This window comes from Sciurus carolinensis, chromosome 17 (genome assembly GCF_902686445.1).
Source record: "Sciurus carolinensis chromosome 17, mSciCar1.2, whole genome shotgun sequence".
Taxonomy (NCBI): Eukaryota; Metazoa; Chordata; class Mammalia; order Rodentia; family Sciuridae; genus Sciurus; species Sciurus carolinensis.
Window position 1 is genome coordinate 19,253,904 of NC_062229.1, and position 19,220 is coordinate 19,273,123.

Here is a 19,220-nt window from a genome sequence, read left to right on the forward strand (position 1 = left end):
TCAAAATAAAAATTACAAAGGCTAAGTAAGGATGTTGCTCAGTGATAAAACACCCCTGGGTTCAATCCCCAGTACCAAAATAATAATAATAATAATAAGAAGAAGAAGAAGAAGAAGAGGAGGAGGGGGGGGGGTAGAGGAGGAGGAGGAGGAGGAGGAGGAGGAGCCAGGTATGGTGGCATATGCCTATAATCCCAGCAATTTGGGAGGAGATCCAGGAAGATTGCAAATTCTATGCCAGCCTCAGCAATTTAGCGAGACTCAGTCTCAAAATAAAAAATAAAAAGGACTAGGGGGTTCAGTGGTAAAGTGCCCCTGGGTTCAAACCCCAATACCAAAAATGTAAGTAAAAAGAAGCCGGGCAGGGTGGTCCATGTCTGTAATTCCCACCACTTGGGATTATAGACATGGACTTTCGGAGGCTGAATCAGGAGGATTGAAAGTTTGAGGCTAAACCTCAGAAGTTTAGTGAGACCTTGTTTCAAAATGAAAAATAAAAAAGGGCTGGGGGTGTAGCTCAGTGGTAAAGTGCCCCTGGGCACCACACGATCCCCAGTATCACAGAAGAGACAAACCCTGGGGCTCAGAGTATAGCTCAGTGGTTAAGAGCTTATCTAACATGCATGATGTTCAGCACTGAAGAAAAAAAAAAAAAGGATCTCACTAAAAAGGGAGGGGGGTAGGCACACCTCTCAATAAACATTTCTTCCAAAGATATACAAATGGCTAAGGAGCACAAGAAAAGATGTTCAACATCATTAGCCACCAGAGGGACATCCACTTTATACTCACTAGGAGGCCATAATCAGAAAGACAGAAAAAGCTGGGCAAGGTGGCACACGCCTAGAGCCCCAGTTATCAGGAGGCTGAGGCAGGAGGATCACTTGAGCCTAGGAGTTTGAGGTCAGCCTGGGCTACATAGTGAGACCATGTTTCAAAACAGAAAAAGAGGGCTGGGGACATAGCTCAGTTGGTAGAGTGCTTGCATTGCAAGCACAAGGCCCTGGGTTCAATCCCATCCCCAGTACCGCAAAAAAAGAAAAAAAAAAAAAAAGAGAGAGAGAGAGAGAGAGAGAGAGAGAGAGAGAGAGAGAGAGAGAAAGAAGAAAGAGAGAAAGAGGAAAAAAAAAAAAAAAAAAACAAGCATAGTCAAAGATGTGGAGCTATCAGGACCCTCACACAACCACTGGCGGAATTGTACTGTGGGACAACTGCTGGGAAGAAACTATCTGTCACCATGTGACCTAGAAATTCCACTCCTAGGTATGTACCAAGAGAAAGGAAAACACCCTACACAAAAACTTGTATTTGAATGTTCACAGAAGCATTATTCACAATAGCCAAAAAGTACAAACCACCCAAATGCCCATTAATGGATAAATGGAAAAGTGGTCCAGCCATACTATGGAATTTTTTTTGGGGGGGGGCAGTAATGGGGATTGAACTCAGGGGCACTCAACCACTGAGCCACATCCCTAGTCCTCTTTTGTGTTTTATTTAGAGACAGGGTCTCACTGAGTTGCTTAGCACCTCACTTTTGCTGAGGCTGGCTTTGAACTCGTGATCCTCCTGTCTCAGTCTCCCGAGCTGCTGGGATTACAGGTGTGGGCCACAGCGCCCAGCCATACTGTGGAATATCATTCAGCCATAAAAACAAGGGCTGGAGAAGTGGCTCAGTGGCAGAGTTTTTGCTGGGCAGGCATGAAGTCTTGGGCTCAATCCTCAGTACCATGAAATCAATTAATTAATTAAAAAGCAAAGAAAAACGAAGCCCTGACACATGCGACTATGTGGATGAACCTTGAAAACATGGGGCTCAGTGTAAGAAGCCAGGTACAAAAGGCCACATGGCATATGATTCCACTGATATGACATGTCCAGAAGAGGCGAATCCACAGAGACAGGCAGTACAGAAGGCTGCCAAGGGCTGGAGAGATGAGGGATGGGCAAATGTGGCTGACGGAGTGAGAGTGTCTTTTTCAGGTGATGAAAAAATATTCCAAAAATTGATTGTGACGATAGTTGCACAACTCTGTGATTATGCAAAAATACAGTGAATTTTACAATCCCCAGTAGAGTAAAATAATAGATAAATAGCTGGATGCAATGGAACACGCCTGTAATCCCAGCAGATCAGGAGGCTGAGGCAGAGGATCCTAAGTTCAAAGCCAGCCTCAGCAAAAGCGAGATGCTGAGCAACTTGGTGAGACCCTGTCTCTAAATAAAATACAAAATAGGGCAGGGGATGTGGCTCAGCGGTTGAGTGCCCCTGAGTTCAATCCCTGGTCCCACCCCAACTGAAAAAAAAAGATAAATAAAAATAAAAGTCTTTGAATCTTATACTTTTTTTTTTTTTTTTTTTTTTTTTTGCAGTGCTGGAGATAGAACCCAGGACCTCCCACATGTTAGGCAGGCACTCTGCCATGGAGCTTTATCCCCAATCCAAAGTTTATACTTTAGATCTTTAGATGGGTAAACCATGAGATATATGAATGATGGCTCAAAAAACTGTATGTGTATATATATTTTTAAAGCAAATAAAACACATATTTTAAAAATTAAATGAATTAAAAGAATATTTAATTCTTCACTCGTCCCAGCTACATTTCAGGTGCTCAGGAGTCACCACGCACAGCCAGTGGCTGCCATATTGGACAGTGCCAACAGAGGACATCTCCACCACCACAGAAAGGGCTATTGCCCAGTCCTGCTCTAGAGTTGTGGTTCTCCACCAAGCACACTTTTCTCCCTACAACGTTTGGTGGTCACATATCAGGGTTGGGAAGCTACTGGCATCTAGCGGGTCAAGGCCAGGGAGGCTGCTCCACACTCTGTAGTGCACTGTCCCCACACAGCCAACCACTGTCCCACCCCAAATGTGCACAACACTGAGGTTGAGAACACCTGCTCTAAAGGATGTATCTCCAGCTGTGTGACGCCCTCTGGCCCTGCAGACAGATTGCTGTGAATCAGCACAAGTCAGCTCCCAGTCAGCAAGTGGGCTCTGGGGAGCCATCACCATTACAAATTTTTTCAATGTGCAACTTTATTGCAACTCTCCAGCATGTGGAAGTAGAGCGAGTTCTTCCAACAAAGCAGTTGGAAGAGTCCTGGAGAAGTACACCTTTTTTTAAACTCCTGAGATGCCCTAAAGACCTTGCATAAGTGTGTTAAGTCCTTGTGAGAGGTGGTTATGTGTGCATGAGCTTCAGCGACATGAGTGTGAATTCCCATCAACAGTCAGGGCCCAGGGGACATCCTCCCAGCCACGCGGCCGCTTCCCCAGCCAGCCTGCCTGCCTACCTAGCTCATCCACAGCATTGACATCGGCGTGGCTGGCGATGAGCTCTTCCACCATGCCTTCCACTGCCAGGCGGGCCGCCAGGATCAGTGCAGTCGAGCCATCTGCCATGCGGGCGTCCAGGTCTGTGGAGCGGTTCCTGATGAGAATCTAGAAAAGAGAAGACGCCGCAGGGAAGACATAGCAGGAATGGAAGGTTCAGGAGCACCCCTAAGCCCCGTTCCTCTGGAATCAAGCTACAGATGCTCCTTGATTGACAGTGGGGTTATATCCTGATAAACCCATCATAAATTGAAAATATCCTAATGAAAACACATGTAATACACCTACACTATCAAACATCAGGACTTAGCCTAGCCTACCTCCCGAGGACCTTAAAGTACTTAGAAAACTTACACATCAGCCTACAATTGGGCTATTTATTTTACTTTTCCCCAGGTACTGGGGATTGAGTCCAAGGGTGATTTACCACTGAGCTACATCCCCAGCCCTTTTAATTTTTTATTATGATACAGGGTCTCACTAAGTTGCTGAGACTGGCCTCGAACTTGTGATCCTCCTGCCTCAGTCTTTGGAGTCACTGGGATTATAGGCGTGTGACCCTGCGCCTCGTTCACAAAGCCTATTTTATGATTGCATTGAGCTGGGATGTAGCTCAGTGATGAGTGATTTCCTAGCCTGGGCAAGGTCCTAGGTTGGATCCCTATGACTACAAAGGGAAAAAGAAGTGTGGAATAGCTCATGTAATTAATTGAATACAGTACTGAAAAGAAAAAATAGATCAGCTATATAGGTACACATCTGAAACATCCTGAAGTGGAAAAATCTTAATTCAGACATCATCTGCCCTTGCCAGACACTGTACTCAGGTAGATCCCCACCTTGCTGCACCCTTGCTGCACCTTTTTTTCCATTTTTCTGTGATGCTGGGGTTGGAACCCAGGGCCTCTCATGCCAGGCAAGCACATTGCCACTGAGTTACACAGCCTTAGTCCCATTTTGTTTTGGAGCTAAGGTCTGGTTAAGTCACCTCAAACTTGCAATCCTCCTGCCTCAGCTCCTGAGTGGCTGAGGCCATGGCACCAGCTCCCATTTTCCAAATGAGAAAAACAAGCTCTGAAAGAAGGACCCGAGGCTCAGACCCACATGCATCTGATGCCCACCCCAGTTCTGATGTGCAAAGAGGGGGACCCGTCTCACCTGGAAGACACCCTGGGCGTCAGCAGTGACAGCTGTGTGCAAAGGGGTGCGACCCGAGTGGTCCTGGGCATTCGTGTCTGCCCCAGCATCCAACAGCCGCTTGGCCGCGTCTGCCCGGGCATAGCGGGCAGCCAGGTGCAGAGCTGTCTCGCCCGTACGATCTGTCCGGGCCCCTAGCTGGGCCCCCTGGCAGATCAGGTCTGAGATGATGCTGGCTGATGTGTCATCGGCCTCATCCTCCTCAGCGGGCATCGGCTCCAGGGCCCCCCCACAGAAGGAGGCCAGCATGAGTGGGGTGAAACCATCTGCAAGGACCAGAGTGTGTCACAAAGGCACAGGGCCTCTCCAGGGAATAAGGCCAACAGCACTGAATTAGAAACAAGCGGGACACACAGGAGGACAAGAAAGTGGCAAAGCCTGTCATCTGCACACCCACCCCCAGGATAAGGACTCGAGGGCACGTGATTGATCACAGAAGGGCTCCTAGGGAGCAGGGGATACAGGACAAGGGACAGAGGAAGTCCAGCAAGCACAAGCTCAGGCAAATCCTAGTAGGGTTTCCAATCTGATCCCACAGAGGACCCTAAAGTTAAAGATACCCTAGAGTTGTAATCCAGTTCAATATAAAGGGGCCTTCCATACTCCTGCATCCACCAGTTAAGCCACCCGCAAGGATGCACTTCAGGCCCTGGTAGCATGGGAGACTTCAAGAGAGCAACAGGTATGGGCCATTTGGAGTAAAAACAAAATAAGCTGGGGAAGGAATACTCTGAAATGTGGCAAAGATTGATCCAAGAGGATCTGGACAACAGGAGCTGCTACACCCTGCATGACCTTTTGCCCTGGTTTTCCTTAGGGAATCATTTGCACCCTATTCTCCAGACTCAAGCTCTGACCAGAGGTCAATTTCCTTCCCTGGCTCAAGGACAAGCAACTGGACCAGGACTAGTCAATATGCATATCCCAGCCCCCTGGTCACACTTATTGGCTCAAGAATGAGCATGTGACCTTATCCATCCAATCAGAAGGCATTCTGAGACTTTTGCTGGAGCACTTGAGAAGAAAGGTTTTGTAAAGCAGTAGCTAAGGCATGTAGAGGGGAATACTGAGTCCAGGATCCAAATGTGCCCACTACTTCCAGTTACATGGCAGTAAATGCCTTGATTTATTTAAGTTAGTTGGAGTCGGGCTTTTATTATGTACAACCAAGAGTCTCAACACACACACACACACACACAAGCCCATTCTCCAGATCACAGACCCAGATGTAACCTCTCCAATGTAGTTCAGGCGAAAGGCCTCCTCTGGGAGGTGACTGACCTGGGCCACGCACGTTGACATCCATGCCATCAGCATCTGCATCTCCCTGCGGTGGTGTCAGTGCCATGGCTGGTGCTACACGGATGTCAGCGGCAACCAGGTGGTGTTGGGTCCACTGGCGACAATCCACAGGCTCCTCAGCCCCCATACCAGGCTCTTCTACCTGGAGGAACAGGGACCCGAGTTCTCAGACCTCACCCTTTGGAGGTGGGGAGAGGCACTACCAGGAAGTGGGCTGGGCTTTCCCATGTTGATGAAGATATACATGCAGCCCTGGAAAACCATTTGTATCCATTAATATCCTGCTTCTATTACAGACAAGGAAATAAGGAATGGATGCCCTGGAGCTCAGGAAGCTAATGAGAGGAAGAAATGGGGTTTTAATCCAGGTTGGAAGGAGGGAGAGGCTAGGAACCCAAAGTGGGTAATGTATACACAAAGAGGCATAGTGCACGGTACCAGCCAGCACCCCAGATGCAAACACAATGAAAATGAAATTAAGAGAGATATCCCACTGACAAGAACAACAGGAACAAATATTTAGGATTAAATTTTTATGAAGAAGAGTAAAATTTATACTCTGGAAACTAAAAATCCCTGGTAAAAGAAACACGGAGGATCAGCATTAATCCTTCAAGGATCAGTATTTATCTGGGGAAGGAATGACTAGGTGCTGAAAACAAGATGACTTGTCAACAAGCCAGAAAGAGCCCCCTCCCTGGGGTAGCCTCCAGAACTGTGAGAAAGTAAATTTGTTAAGCTACCCAGTCTATGGTATTATGTTATGGCAGGCTGCTATGGTTTGGATATGGTTTAAGGTTATCCAAAGGTTCGTGTGCTGGAAGCTGGGTGCTCAATGCAATGATATTTAGTGGTGGTGGATATTTTAAGAGGTGAAGTCTCAGGGGAGATGATTACATTATTGGGAGCACGGCCCTTGAAAGGGATTAATGTAGTTCCCAAGGGACCCAGTCAGTTCCTTTGAATGGGAACTGAGTTATAAAAAGAGTGAGTCTTGCCCTTGAATTTCTCTCTGGCTTCCTGTCTCACCATGTGATCTTCCCTGCACGAACTCCTGCTACCGTAATGCCATCTACCATGAGGTTCTCATCAGAGACCAGACCAAAGGATTGGCCCAAATCTTGGACTCAATGGAATGGCCCAAATCTTGGCTCAAAACTATGAGCCAAATAAACCTCTTTTATTTATACATTATCCAGCTTTGGACTGAATAGAAAATGGACTAGGACACAGTCTAAGCTGACTAATATAGAGCCCATGAGAAGGCTCCAGAAGAGGAAATGATGCTTAGGACCAGGGGATACACATTCATGTTGGGGATGCTGGATGAAGATAGAACCAAAAGAGAGAAAGCAGACGTGCTACCAGGGTCAGGGCCCAGGTCATCCCCTTTGGGATGACCCCAGGCTGGCCTGGGAGCAGGAACCTGGTTGAAGAGGGGCAGGATGGAGGAGAGCCTCTACCCCCTGGAGAACTCTGTGGGTCCCATGTCCAATCTCTCCTTCCTCCAAGTGCACAGAGCCACACCAAGGAGAAAATGAGGTCACAAAGCTATGGCTATTCTCTGGAGCTGGGGAGGAAGGGAAAGCAGAGACTCCCCTGTGCTCTCCCACTAACAACCAGGGTGCCCATCTCAGACCCCAGGGGCAGGGTGCAGGAAAGGGGGCACCACCTTCAGTCGCTTGGCCTCTGGGCACTCTGTGTCCATCCAGTCTGTGGCCACCTCCCCGATCAGACTCTCACTCTTGGCCATGTTCCTGTGGGGCCAATGGGAAAAAAAAAAAAAACATAAGAAAGAACACGGGAGACATCCAGCCTGGGAGGAGGATTTGGAGTATGGTCAGAGCAGACATCACAGAAGCAAGTCAGGGATCCGGAGCTGGGATTGGGGTACTGGGTCAATAGGTACAGGGGGAGGGCTAAGATACAGATTTCAATGAGGGAGGGAGGAACAAAGGGAGGGAGGGAGGAAGGGAGGGAGGCAGTCAGATTGCAAGGGGTACAGTCAGGGATTATGCTGGCTGGCAGTCAGTTATAAGGTAGAATCAGGGAAGAGACAGGAGTGGAGTCAGGGTCAGAGCAATAGGTTACGGGACAGATGAGGGTCACAGGCATACCAAGGGGTTATAGAAGATGATGTCAGAGTCATGGAGGATGGAGTTGCCCTCATATTGAGTGGAGTAGGTAGCCAGGATTGAAAAAGTGTGGTGAAGGGTCTAGAGTCATGGAGTCACAGAGAAATGTCACATTCAGAATGGGGTTACAGGGCTGGGGAGATAGCTCAGTTGGTAGAGTGCTTGCCTTGCAAGCACAAGGCCCTGGGTTCGATCCCCAGCACCGCAAAAAAAAAAAAAAAAAAAAAAAAAAAAAAGAATGGGGTTACAGGTCAAGAATAGAGATACAGGTCAAGTTGGGGGTGAGGTCCAAGGTTAAGACTGAAATTAAAGATCATGAGAAATGAATGAGTTGGGTAGAAAGGGGGTCAGAGGTGAGGTCAAAAGTAAGGGTAGGTTGGAGCTAGGGCTGGTTTGGGGAATCATAGAGAATAAGGATGGAAACAGTCACATAGGAATGAATCAGGGTAAAGTTTGAGAAACTGGTTTAGGGCGTTGTCCAGGCAGGATATGAATCAGGAAATGATGATATAGGAAATAAAATCAGAGGTCAGGCATCTGGGGTGATCCCCAGGAATCATGGAGTCAGCAGTCAAGAGACTGAACATGGGAGTACCAGGTGGAGGCTAAAGTAAGGTGAAGATGGGGTCAGAGGTCAGAGACAGACCAAGGTGAAGTCCAGGGCTCACAAAGTCCCCACAGTCAGGGACAAGAAGACAGGGTTCTTACTTCATTCCCAGTGCATCTTGTCCCACAGGCTCCCGCCGGCCCTTGTGGCCTGCTGCGACGTCCTTGTGTAGTGCAAAGCCCTCAGGGAACCAGAGGGTGCTGTGCTCACGCTTGCGCCGGGCCACCATGACGCCCAGGACGAGAATGACCAGCAGGAAGACAGCACCCGCGGCCAGCAGTGGCAGCAGCGGCACGCTTGGCTCAGGAAGCTCCATCGGCTCCCCTGCAAGAAAGAACCAGGAGACACTGTTGCCACCACGCAGTGGGGCTGCAACCACTGCCAGCGCCTCGTCACTCTTCCTTCCCAGCCTCACCTCGCACATCCCGCAGCGGGTACGGGAAGTCCAGACGCTCCACGGCCGACAAGGCCCCCAGGTAGTCGGCTGCGCTCTGGGCATCGGGGAAACAGTGGTCATTCTCAGGCGACTGCAGGCAGAGCCGATTGTCAATCTCCAGCATCACTACAGAGCTGTGGGGACAAAGTTGAGGGATCCGAGGGCTCAGTGGTCACCTAATGCATCTCGGGCACCAAGCCCCATTCTGGAGCCATCTCCACCTGCCACATCTCCACCACCCACCTGCTCCCAGCTGCCTTCCAACCCCACTGCACCCCCAAACTGGTCTCGCTGTGTCCACCAGTGTTCTCGGAGCCAGGAGCCCAACAGACATGTTTTCATATCAGTATCTCAGTAACTTCCTCACCCACCCTAGTAGAGAATATCTGAGCACAGGTTTTGGTTTTCACTTGCAGTACTGGGGACCGGACCAGGGTCTAGGGAGTGCTAGGCAAGTGCTCCACCACTGAGCTGTAGCCCCAGCCCTTCTCCTTGTCTTTTCTAAGCTAACTTCTCTCAACCAATCCATAGGCCTGTGTCCCCAGGCTCACTCTTCTGTCTCCTTCTCTCCCCATTTCACTGATCTCTTCCTGGCTTTAGTGATCATGAACATCCTACCATCTTTCTTGTTTCTATCTTCAGCCCCCAGGGCTGAGGGTCTCCCCTCCACACCACCAAGTCCCAGAGTGGCCCCTGTTTACCATCAGGTGTCCTTACCACTCAATCACTTCAGCAGAGGAAGGCACATCAGCCACCCTCCTCCACCTCCTCCACTTCCGGCTGCATCCACTCACATCCGGCCCCTAACCCCTGCCCAATATCTCTAAAGTCCAGCTCTCTTTTCTGTGTCTGGGAACATCCTTCTCAAGCTCCTTAACCATATTCAACTAAGACCATGTCACTTTCTGTCCCTTTACCAGGACACCAACAAGATACTTCTATATTTTTCTACATTTCTCATTTCTTAGAAAATAAAAAAGCCTACATGTGCTCTTACACACTCTGCTAAACCACCTGTATCTCCAGAAGTAGGTAGCACTAGAACCCAGGTGCAAGTCTGTGACCTCCTCTAAAGGGACATTTGCTCGTATCTGGAGGCATTTTTTTCATTGTCACAGCTAGGGGCAGTGTTGCTATGTCTAGTGGGTAAAGGCCGGGGATGCTTCTAAGCATCCTACAATGCACAGGACAGACCCCCACAGCAAAGAACGATCTGGTCCCAAATGCCAGTGGAGCAGAGGTTGGAAAGTCTGCGGGAGCCAGACATGGCAGTGCATGCCTGTCATCCCAGCTACTCAGGAGGCTGAGGCAGAAGGGTCACAAGTTCATGGCCAGCCTGGGCAACTGAGCCAGACTCTTCTCAAAATAAAATAAAAAGGGTTGGGGATGTGGCTCAGTGGTGGAGTGCTTGCCAAGCATGCACAGCTCCAGATTCAATCCTTAGTAGCTAAAAAATAAAATAAAATTTAAAAAAAGAAAAAAAGAAAAAAGTCGGTGGGAGAAACACTACTAAGGAAGACTCAGATGCTCACGGGAGAGAACACACAAGATCAATCACCAGTGCCCCTCCCCTTCCAGTCCCTGAGCCTCCCTTGGTGTTTCAGAATTCAGATTTTGGGGGAAATTTTGGAATAATTGTATATATATACACATTGTGTATATATATTGTATTGTATATATATATACATTGTATATATATATAGTAATGTGTATATATACATTGTATATATAATTGTGTGTGTATATATAATTTGCATATATAAACAAATATATGCACATATATGATAATTTTACGGACAGAGCCCAAGCCTAAACACAAAATTCATTCGTGTTTCATATGTACTTCATCCACATAGCCTAAAAGTAATTTAAACAATATTTTTGGTGAATCTAAGGTTTCATTTGTGGTGCGAGGAACCGAACCCACAGCTTCTCCAGGTGGAGTCACTCACCCGATCACCTCAGGGGCCAGCTCCCTCCGGGTCCGTAATTCTGAACCAGGACTTGGTCGGTGGTACGGGAAGACCATGGCCTGGCCGTGCGCGTCCAGGCGGAAGCGCAGAGAAGTGCGCAGGATGGCGCTAAGTCGCTGCAGGAAGTCTGCGCTGGAGCGCAGCAGCTCTTCCGGAGGCAGCAGCACTGTGAGGACCAGCACGCCGCGGGCCAGCAGTGCCGGCACCTCACTAGCACAGTCCAGCCCGTCCCAGCCACACTCCTCAGTGTTGCAGCCCTGGTCACAGCGGCCATCAGCAAAGTGGTCAGCGCAGTACTTCTCATACACTGGGCTAGGAGCAGAGAGGAACAGGGGTCAGGGGACCTTCAACCCCCCAAATGCACACACGGCATACAGCACCAGGCTCTGGACAGTGCTTGCTTAGGGAACGGAAATGTACTGGCACATGTGAAGCCACTAGTTAGATAACCACAGGGTGAGTATTCTTATCTGAAAGTGCTTGGACCAGAAGTGTTTCAGAATTCACATTTTGGGGGGTTTTGGAATATTTGCATATGTGTTTGCACATACATGTGTGACATATAATATATATGTATATATATCATGGTGATATATATCACATGTGGATATTTCATATATATACACATATGATATCTTAAGAATTATATGTATGATTTTTCTTTTTTTGCGGGGGGGGGGTGGTGGAATATCAGGAATTGAACTCAGGGGCACACAACCACTGAGCCACATCTCCAACCCTATTTTTGTATTTTATTTAGAGACAGGGTCTCAATAAGTTGCTTACTGCCTTGCTATTGCTGAAGCTGGCTTTGAACTCGTGATCCACCTTGTCTCAGCCTCCTGAGTTGCTGGGATTACAAGCATGTGCCCGGCTTATATATATGATGTTTTAGGGATGGAGCCCAAGCTTAAACACAAAATTCCCAATTATGTTTCATATGCACTTTATATACATAGCCTGAAAGTAATTTAAACAATATTTTTGATGTGCCTGAGGTTTTGTTTGTGGTGCTGGAAACTGAACCCAGAATCTCATGCACGCCAGGCAAGCACTCTATCACTGAGACACATCCCCAACCTGTGCCTATCACACGAGGTCAGGTGTAGAATTTTCCATTGTGTTATAATATCCATGCTCAACAAACTTCTGATTTTGGAACATTTTGATTTTCATATTTTTTCATTAGGGATGCCCAATCTGTATTAATATATCAATAACTATTAACTGATCACCTGCTACATCTGGGTGCTGCCACAGACATCAAGAATATGACCCAGACCCAAATCTTTGCCTAGGAGGGGCTGGCACTTCAGTAGATGGAGACATATTAAATAAGATGAGAGAACAGAAAATACAGCATTCTGATTACATGTCAATAAAAAATAAATAGATCTAAACAAATATAAACACACAGTGCTAGATGAAATTAAATGTTAAGGAGAAAAATAAAGCAAGGGACATCCTGGAAGTAACCAGGGAGGAGCTCACAGAGAAGTTGATACCATTTGAGCAAAGGAGGTGGTCAAGAGCCACGTGGCTTCTCAAGGGAAGAGCAGTTCAGGCAGTGGAAACACCCAATGCAGAGGCCCTAAGAGGGGACCAAGCCCTGGGTGCCTGAGGAATGACAGAGGCCAGGGTGGTTGAGGCAGAATGATGGAGGGGAGGATTGAAAAGGAGAAGGGTAAGGAGCTAAAGGTAGGGAAGGGATGAACAAGCAGGAGTATAGACAGATAGTTGGGTGCAAGAGGAATGAAAGAAACTCATGGATAGAGAGCCAGACAAACAGGGAATGAGGATGGACAGGTGGGGTGCATAGGCAAAAAGAAAAGCAGACAGGAGGGCACACAGATGAAAAGAAATGGACAGCTATGGATCACACTGATGGAGATAGAGCAAATGGGTAGCCGGACCCTTAGACAAGAGACCACACCTGGATGTGCAGATGGCATGCACAGAAAAACAGACCAGAAAATGAAGAAACAGCCCGATGGACCGTCCAAGAATAAACTGACCAAGAAGCAGAGTGGGGCAAATGGGCAAGAGATAGGGCCTATGGATGGTCGGATGTGGCGCATCGGCAGACATACTGGGGCAAAGAGATGGCTAGAGGGACGAAGGCGAGGCCCATGCACCGACAGATGGATGGACCACTCACTTGCAGGTTCGCTCCCGGCCACCGGTGTGGCAGTCGAAGTTGTCATAGAGGCAGGCAGGTGAGCTGCAGGCAGGGTCACAGCGGCTGTTGTTGAAGAGACGCCAGCACTGCAGCGCCTCGCACTGTCGCCAGGGGTCTCCGACGCTCAACGAGCAGTCGCCACCGTCCCAGCCGCAGCCCGGGCTGTTGCACTCGCGGTCGCAGCGCTTATCCCCGCGCTTGGCCTGGCAGGCGGCCCTCGGGCAACGCGGCTCCTCGGAGATCTCGGGCGCGGCTGCGGGGGTCTCACAGCGCGGGCCGCTCCAGCCCGGAGCGCACATGCATCGGAAGAAGGGAGCAAGCGGTGCAGCGCGACAGGAGCCCCCGTGGAGACAGGCAACAGCTGCGCAGGTGGCGTTGGCAGCCCCCGGAGGCGACCCCCTGGATCCACGGCAGGAGGGCCCCGACAACCCTGGGGGACAGGCGCAGCGAGGTCCGCGGGCTGTCTGCTGGCATGGGACACCCACAGGGCACTGCAGCTCCCGGCAGGAGCGTGCAACTTGTTCACAACGAGGACCCCAGAACGGCTGGAGGTGGGTTGGGGGTAAAGAGAAAAAAGTGTGGAGGAGGAGGGAAGGAAAGGAGGAGAAATGGAAGGGTGGAGAAGAGGAGAGTCAAGAAAGAAAAGAGTGAAGGGTCAAGAGGGAAGAGGTTGAGACCCCAACCTCTCCAAGTCCTGCCCAAACTCTCTGGGTTGCTCTGGAAGCCCCACTTCATGTACAAGCCACGCCTTCTCCAGGAGGCCACACTTCCAAATCCCAACCTTGCCCCCTACACTCCCGACTTCAGCATTTCCATTCCACTTGTCCCCTAAGCCACACCCTTTCCTGAGGCCCCAGGAGTCACCACCCACGCCACTCACACAAACCTACCTGGACACAGTGGCAGGTGAAGGTCAGCCCACCCCCAGGGCCTGGGCTGGGACGGCACTGGCCTCCATGTTGGCATGGCTGAGACTCACAGGGAGACAGGACAGTCTGACAGCGGGGACCTGAAAAAGCAGGGGCACTGGAATCAACCACAGTGGAGGAACAACAGCAATAACGGTCCCAGGCCAGCCCTACCTCTCACACTTACCTGTGAAGCCAGCATGGCAAAGGCAGCGGAAGTGCCCACCTGGGTCTTGCAGGCAGTCCCGGGTGTGTGCTGCATGGCAGGCACCTGGACGACACTCATTAATGTCTGCTTCACAGTGCAGGCCAGTGTATCCTGGGGGGCAGTTGCAGCGGAAGCCACCCACCAAATCTACACAAGTGCCATTGTTTAGGCACCGAGGGCCTGAGTCCAGGGGGGGACCAGGGCCACAGTCATCCTCATTAATCTCACAGAGCACACCTGCAGGCAAGAGGCGAGCCATCAGTGTGGGAAAGAGACTTGGCCTCCTAACCTATCCCCCAACCCTGGCCCTGGCATACCCAGCGTCCCAGGGGGACAGGAGCAGAGATATCGGTCCACAAGGTCAATGCAGGAGCCCCCATGCTGACATGGCTGGGAGGCACATTCATCCACATCGTCCTCACAGTCGTCACCAGAATAGCCAGCTGGACACTGTGTAAGGGGAAGAGAGGGACCCATTTCAGTCTGAGAACCACAGACATGCCTAGACATACCTGTGAGGGCACAGAGAATCCCAGCACAAAAGGACACACCCAGATATCCAACACATGGAGACATGCCCAGTGTGCAGGATACACGCATGCAGATGCAAGGAAACGACCAGTGCAGAGGGACACACACATGCAAACACACAGGAAAAACACCCAGATGCCTCAAGATACCACAACCAGACACACACTCTGGTTCATTCATTCATTCACAAGGAGACGCCATGCACACAGACACACACAGATGCTCCCAGGAACCAATTGAAGTCAGAAGCAACCCAGATACAAATACCCCCAGATTTACCTACAGTGATACCCACAAAGATATACCCAGTCACAAAAGTAAACACCCAGACATGCCTGGGTGAGAGACATACCTGCACCAGGTCATAGACACTCAGAAATATGTGCCCATGCACACCCAGACATGCCCAGACATGACTAGCTCCCTTCCCTCTCACTGGGCCACACGCTTACCTCACACATGTAGCCTCCCATGTAGCCACGGCAGGTGCCTCCATGCTGGCAGGGCTGGGCCAAGCAGGGGTCCACTTCATGCTCACAGTAGCTGCCGGTGCGTCCCTCTGGGCACACGCAGTAATGGGAGCTGTCCTGGTCCACGCACTGCCCACCTGCCTGACACAGCTGCTCCAGCCGCACCCCTGGGGAGAGGAGAGTGGCAGCTACACATTCCTCCTCTTTTCTGCCCACATCATACACATCACGCAACATCCCTACTGGCATCAGTCCCCAGGATCTCACCCACATTCCATAGGGCTGTCACACATCCTCTCAGCTGGCACGTCTCAATCACTGACATACACATGACTTTACTGCTCATACTGGCTCAGTCACACGGACTGTCCCAGCTGTCTCAGGATGACAGACACACATAACATCCGGGTCGCTGTCACACAATCACACACCCACACACAGTTACACACCCCATTACACCCACAAACCGTGGCACTCGTTGGGCTCACACTAGCAGGAGGTAGGTTCATACCCACCCTCCCCTAGACGCAAACGCCAGCCAGGCCACGTGCTCCACCTTACCAATCTGGGCTGCGGCCTCTCTGCAGGGCAGGCTTCGGATGTCACAGAGTCGTCCACTCCATCCAGGGGGACAAAGGCAATAGGCCCCATTCTGAACACAGCGACCCCCATTCTGACAGGGCTCATGGCTGCACCAGTCTACCAGGGTCTGGAAATGAGGCCCTTAGAATCGGTATTGGGCTTCGCTCCCAGAAGGAGGGGCAGGCCCTTCCCCAGACTGCGCCACCAAACTCCTCCCCCCAGGACCTGTGGTCCCGCCCACCTGGCACTGGCTGCCGGCGAAGCCCTCCCGACAGGCACAGTGGAAGCCAGGGTGGGTGGCGCTGCAGACGCCCCCGTGCAGACATGGCCGGGAGAGGCAAGGATCGGCCTCATATTGGCAGTGGGCACCCACGTAGCCCGGGCGACACAGACAGCTGAATGAGTTCACACCGTCCACACAGGTCCCTCCATTGAAGCAGGAACTAGGGAATGGGAAGAAAAGCGTCAAGCTCTGCTCCCTCCCACCTTCCCTCCTAGAACTGGGGGTTTCTCCAATCTCTGACTCATCCCCCCACAAGAAGCTGCAGCACTAGCAGAGATCCCACCTCATCCCTTAGTCTCAATTTACCAAGATTCAGCGCTAAATTGGGAACCACCTGCAGGCTCAAGGTGCAGCGTCTCTAAGATGACCTCCAAACCAGTCCCTTCAATCATCAGAGTCCTCAGCTGGGTGCCAAGCCAAGGACCTCCCCCTAGTCCTCCACTCCATCTGGGGCCTCATCTGATGCCAGAGCCCCTGAGTTTCAAGTCGAGGCCCCACCCACCTGGGGCTGCAGTTGGGCAGGTCTTTCTCACAATGGAAGCCTCCATAGCCTGGTGGGCAGGTGCAGGTGAAGGAGGCCACGTGGTCGGTGCAGGTGCCAGGGCCACAGGGGCTGCTCAGACACTCATCCACATCATGGGCGCAGCGTGGGCCAGCGAAGCCAGGAAGGCAAGAGCAGGAAAAGGAGCCCACGCTGTCCTGACAGGAGCCACCATTGAGGCACGGGTCTGTATTCAGAAGAGAAGAGGTCTGTTTAGCCCACCTTGTCCCCATCGCCTGGCCTGGCCTGGTCAGGCCTCACATAGAGGGTCATGGAGAGGAACTCAGAGGAAACCAGGTTCAACTGGGAGGGGCACATTTGGTCAGAGGGATAAAATTCTGTCCCCTTTCGCAACCTTATCTCCTGTCTCATCTGGAAACCTCCCTGTGTGGAAGGGAAGGGCTTTGGGAGAACCAAAAAGCCCCTTGAGCTGCCAAATACACTCTGCCCTCCATAACCTTGGATTCAGCATTGGTGGATTCGACCAGTGGATGGGAAATATAGAAAAAAGAAATTGCATCTGTACAGAACATGTACAGACATTTTTCTTGTCATCATTTCCTAAACAATAGAGTATAATAAGTTTTTACATGGCCTTTACATTGTATTAGATATAACTTATATAAGGATGATTTCAAGTATCTGAGAGGTTGTGCATGAGTTCTTTATAAACACTGGGCCATTTTATGGAAGGGACACAAGCACCCATGGGTTTTGGTATCCATGGGGGTCCTGGGACCATCCGCCATGGATACTAAGAGACAATTGTACTGCTAATTGTGCTTGCTTTCATTCCTGGTCTCGGCACAGGCCAGCATAGCCACGTGTGGTTACATTGTTACCAATACAAATGGAGATACAGAGTAAGTATAAAATACATACTGAATTTCAATCTTTGAAAACAGTATACAAGTAAAATATCTCAACAATTTTAACATTGGTTACATGTTCAAATTATAATATTTCATATACTGGTTTAAATAAAATACAGTATTAAATTATTATTGCCCATTTCTTCTTTGTTTTTCAGGGTGCTGGAGATTGAACGCGGGGTTTCATGGATGCCAGGTAAGCATTCTACCACTGAGCTCCACCCTCAGACCTTCTTTATATATATATATATATATATATATATATATTTTTTTTTTTTTTTTACATGGCTACTAGAAATTTAAAATTATAGTTATTTGTCTATTAGACAACTCCAGAGAACTCTCTGGGGCCCTTTGCTTTTTTGTTTTGTTTTGTTTTGTTTTGTTTCTTTTTGGCAGAGCTGGGGATGAAACCCACAACCTCAGGCGTGGTAGGCAAGAGGAATACCTCTGAGCTACATCCCCAGCCCACTCTGGGGGCCTTTATTTCTTACTCTAACACAACACAGCAAGCAAATGCTTGCTGCCAGAGGCAGAACACAGGCTTTGGGGCCAGACAGACCTTTGCTCCAAACCCAGCTCATTCCCTTACTTGCTGTATGCTCTTGGGTAAGTCACTTAACCTCCTTGGGCTTCAGTTTCCAAGGGAGTAAAATGAGGAAAGTACAAGAGCTGTGAACACCACATGAGAGCACAGTGCCACTACGCAGTACAGGCTTGATGAATGTCCCCAGGGCAACACTCCCCACAAGCTCCCCTGTACTCACTGGGGTCACAATCATTGATGTCCTGATCGCAGGAAGGACCAGTGTAACCCCCGTGACAGGTACAGCTAAAACTTCCCACCAGGTTGGTGCAGGAACCATGGGGGCCGCAGGGTGAGGGGCCGGCACACTCGTCCACATCTTGCTGGCATCGTGGGCCTGGAAGTGGGGGAGCAAGGTGACACCTAGGGTTAGAGGGTGCAAGGCAGGGTCTGAGGGTACCTGGGGCACAGGAAGAACCTGTGGGTTGAGATAGGTAAACATATTTGCACAGGCCATTTCAGAACTTACTTCTGTCTGTCTCAGCGGGTACAAATGGTCTGCCCTACAGGAAGCTGTCCCCAAAACAGCTGGGTTGTAGCAACCCCAGCCCCATATGGCTTCTTCTCCAGAGCCGACCCATATCTACATATGGGTCAGTAGATACTGATTATCTACAGTGAGAACCTATATCCAGCTCTGTTCTTTCCCAGAAGGAAGCTCCCTCAAAGACAGGGTTGGAGTGAGGACCCCTCTGGCCCCCAGCATAACCCAGTATGGGGTAAGGCACACAGGAGGTAAGGGAGAGGAGTGGCTAATGTACCTTGCCAGCCTGGGGGGCAGGAGCAGACAGTCAGCTGACCTGGAGCAGACTCACAGCGGCCCCCATGCTCACAGGGGTTTGGGGAGCAGGGGGACAGCAGCTCACACTGACGGCCTGTGGGGGGGCAGACAGAATGGGATAGTCTTGAGGGACTCCCTGTTCCCATCTTCCCCCTCCCTGGGATCCCCACCCTGATATCCAAACCCCTAGGAAGCACCTCAGAGGGAAAAAAGAGAAGCAAAAAGAGGCAAATGTAGACGAGAACGGAGGAGAAAAGAAATGAAGACAAGGGTGTCAGAGAGCCTG

At 50.1% G+C, this 19,220-nt stretch overlaps 1 protein-coding gene across 3 annotated transcripts in view; it reads right to left on the reverse strand.

Moving 5' to 3' along the window:
* The window catches only part of Notch3 (notch receptor 3), a 35,906-nt gene that overhangs the window by 4,174 nt on the left and 12,512 nt on the right, over nucleotides 1-19,220 (reverse strand). For 2 of the 3 annotated variants that reach the window (XM_047531499.1, XM_047531501.1), the window contains 17 exons: nucleotides 18,915-19,028; nucleotides 18,335-18,490; nucleotides 16,657-16,882; nucleotides 16,113-16,314; nucleotides 15,851-15,998; nucleotides 15,272-15,456; nucleotides 14,606-14,738; nucleotides 14,268-14,525; nucleotides 14,063-14,181; nucleotides 13,152-13,717; nucleotides 10,973-11,305; nucleotides 9,000-9,154; nucleotides 8,686-8,908; nucleotides 7,515-7,608; nucleotides 5,822-5,984; nucleotides 4,502-4,806; nucleotides 3,304-3,451 (listed from right to left, as the gene is read on the reverse strand). In XM_047531499.1, coding sequence (XP_047387455.1) covers nucleotides 3,304-3,451; nucleotides 4,502-4,806; nucleotides 5,822-5,984; nucleotides 7,515-7,608; nucleotides 8,686-8,908; nucleotides 9,000-9,154; nucleotides 10,973-11,305; nucleotides 13,152-13,717; nucleotides 14,063-14,181; nucleotides 14,268-14,525; nucleotides 14,606-14,738; nucleotides 15,272-15,456; nucleotides 15,851-15,998; nucleotides 16,113-16,314; nucleotides 16,657-16,882; nucleotides 18,335-18,490; nucleotides 18,915-19,028 — 3,528 coding nt within the window. The remainder of the gene's footprint in view (nucleotides 1-3,303; nucleotides 3,452-4,501; nucleotides 4,807-5,821; nucleotides 5,985-7,514; nucleotides 7,609-8,685; nucleotides 8,909-8,999; nucleotides 9,155-10,972; nucleotides 11,306-13,151; nucleotides 13,718-14,062; nucleotides 14,182-14,267; nucleotides 14,526-14,605; nucleotides 14,739-15,271; nucleotides 15,457-15,850; nucleotides 15,999-16,112; nucleotides 16,315-16,656; nucleotides 16,883-18,334; nucleotides 18,491-18,914; nucleotides 19,029-19,220) is intronic. The other variant, XM_047531500.1, reaches the window with a different exon arrangement.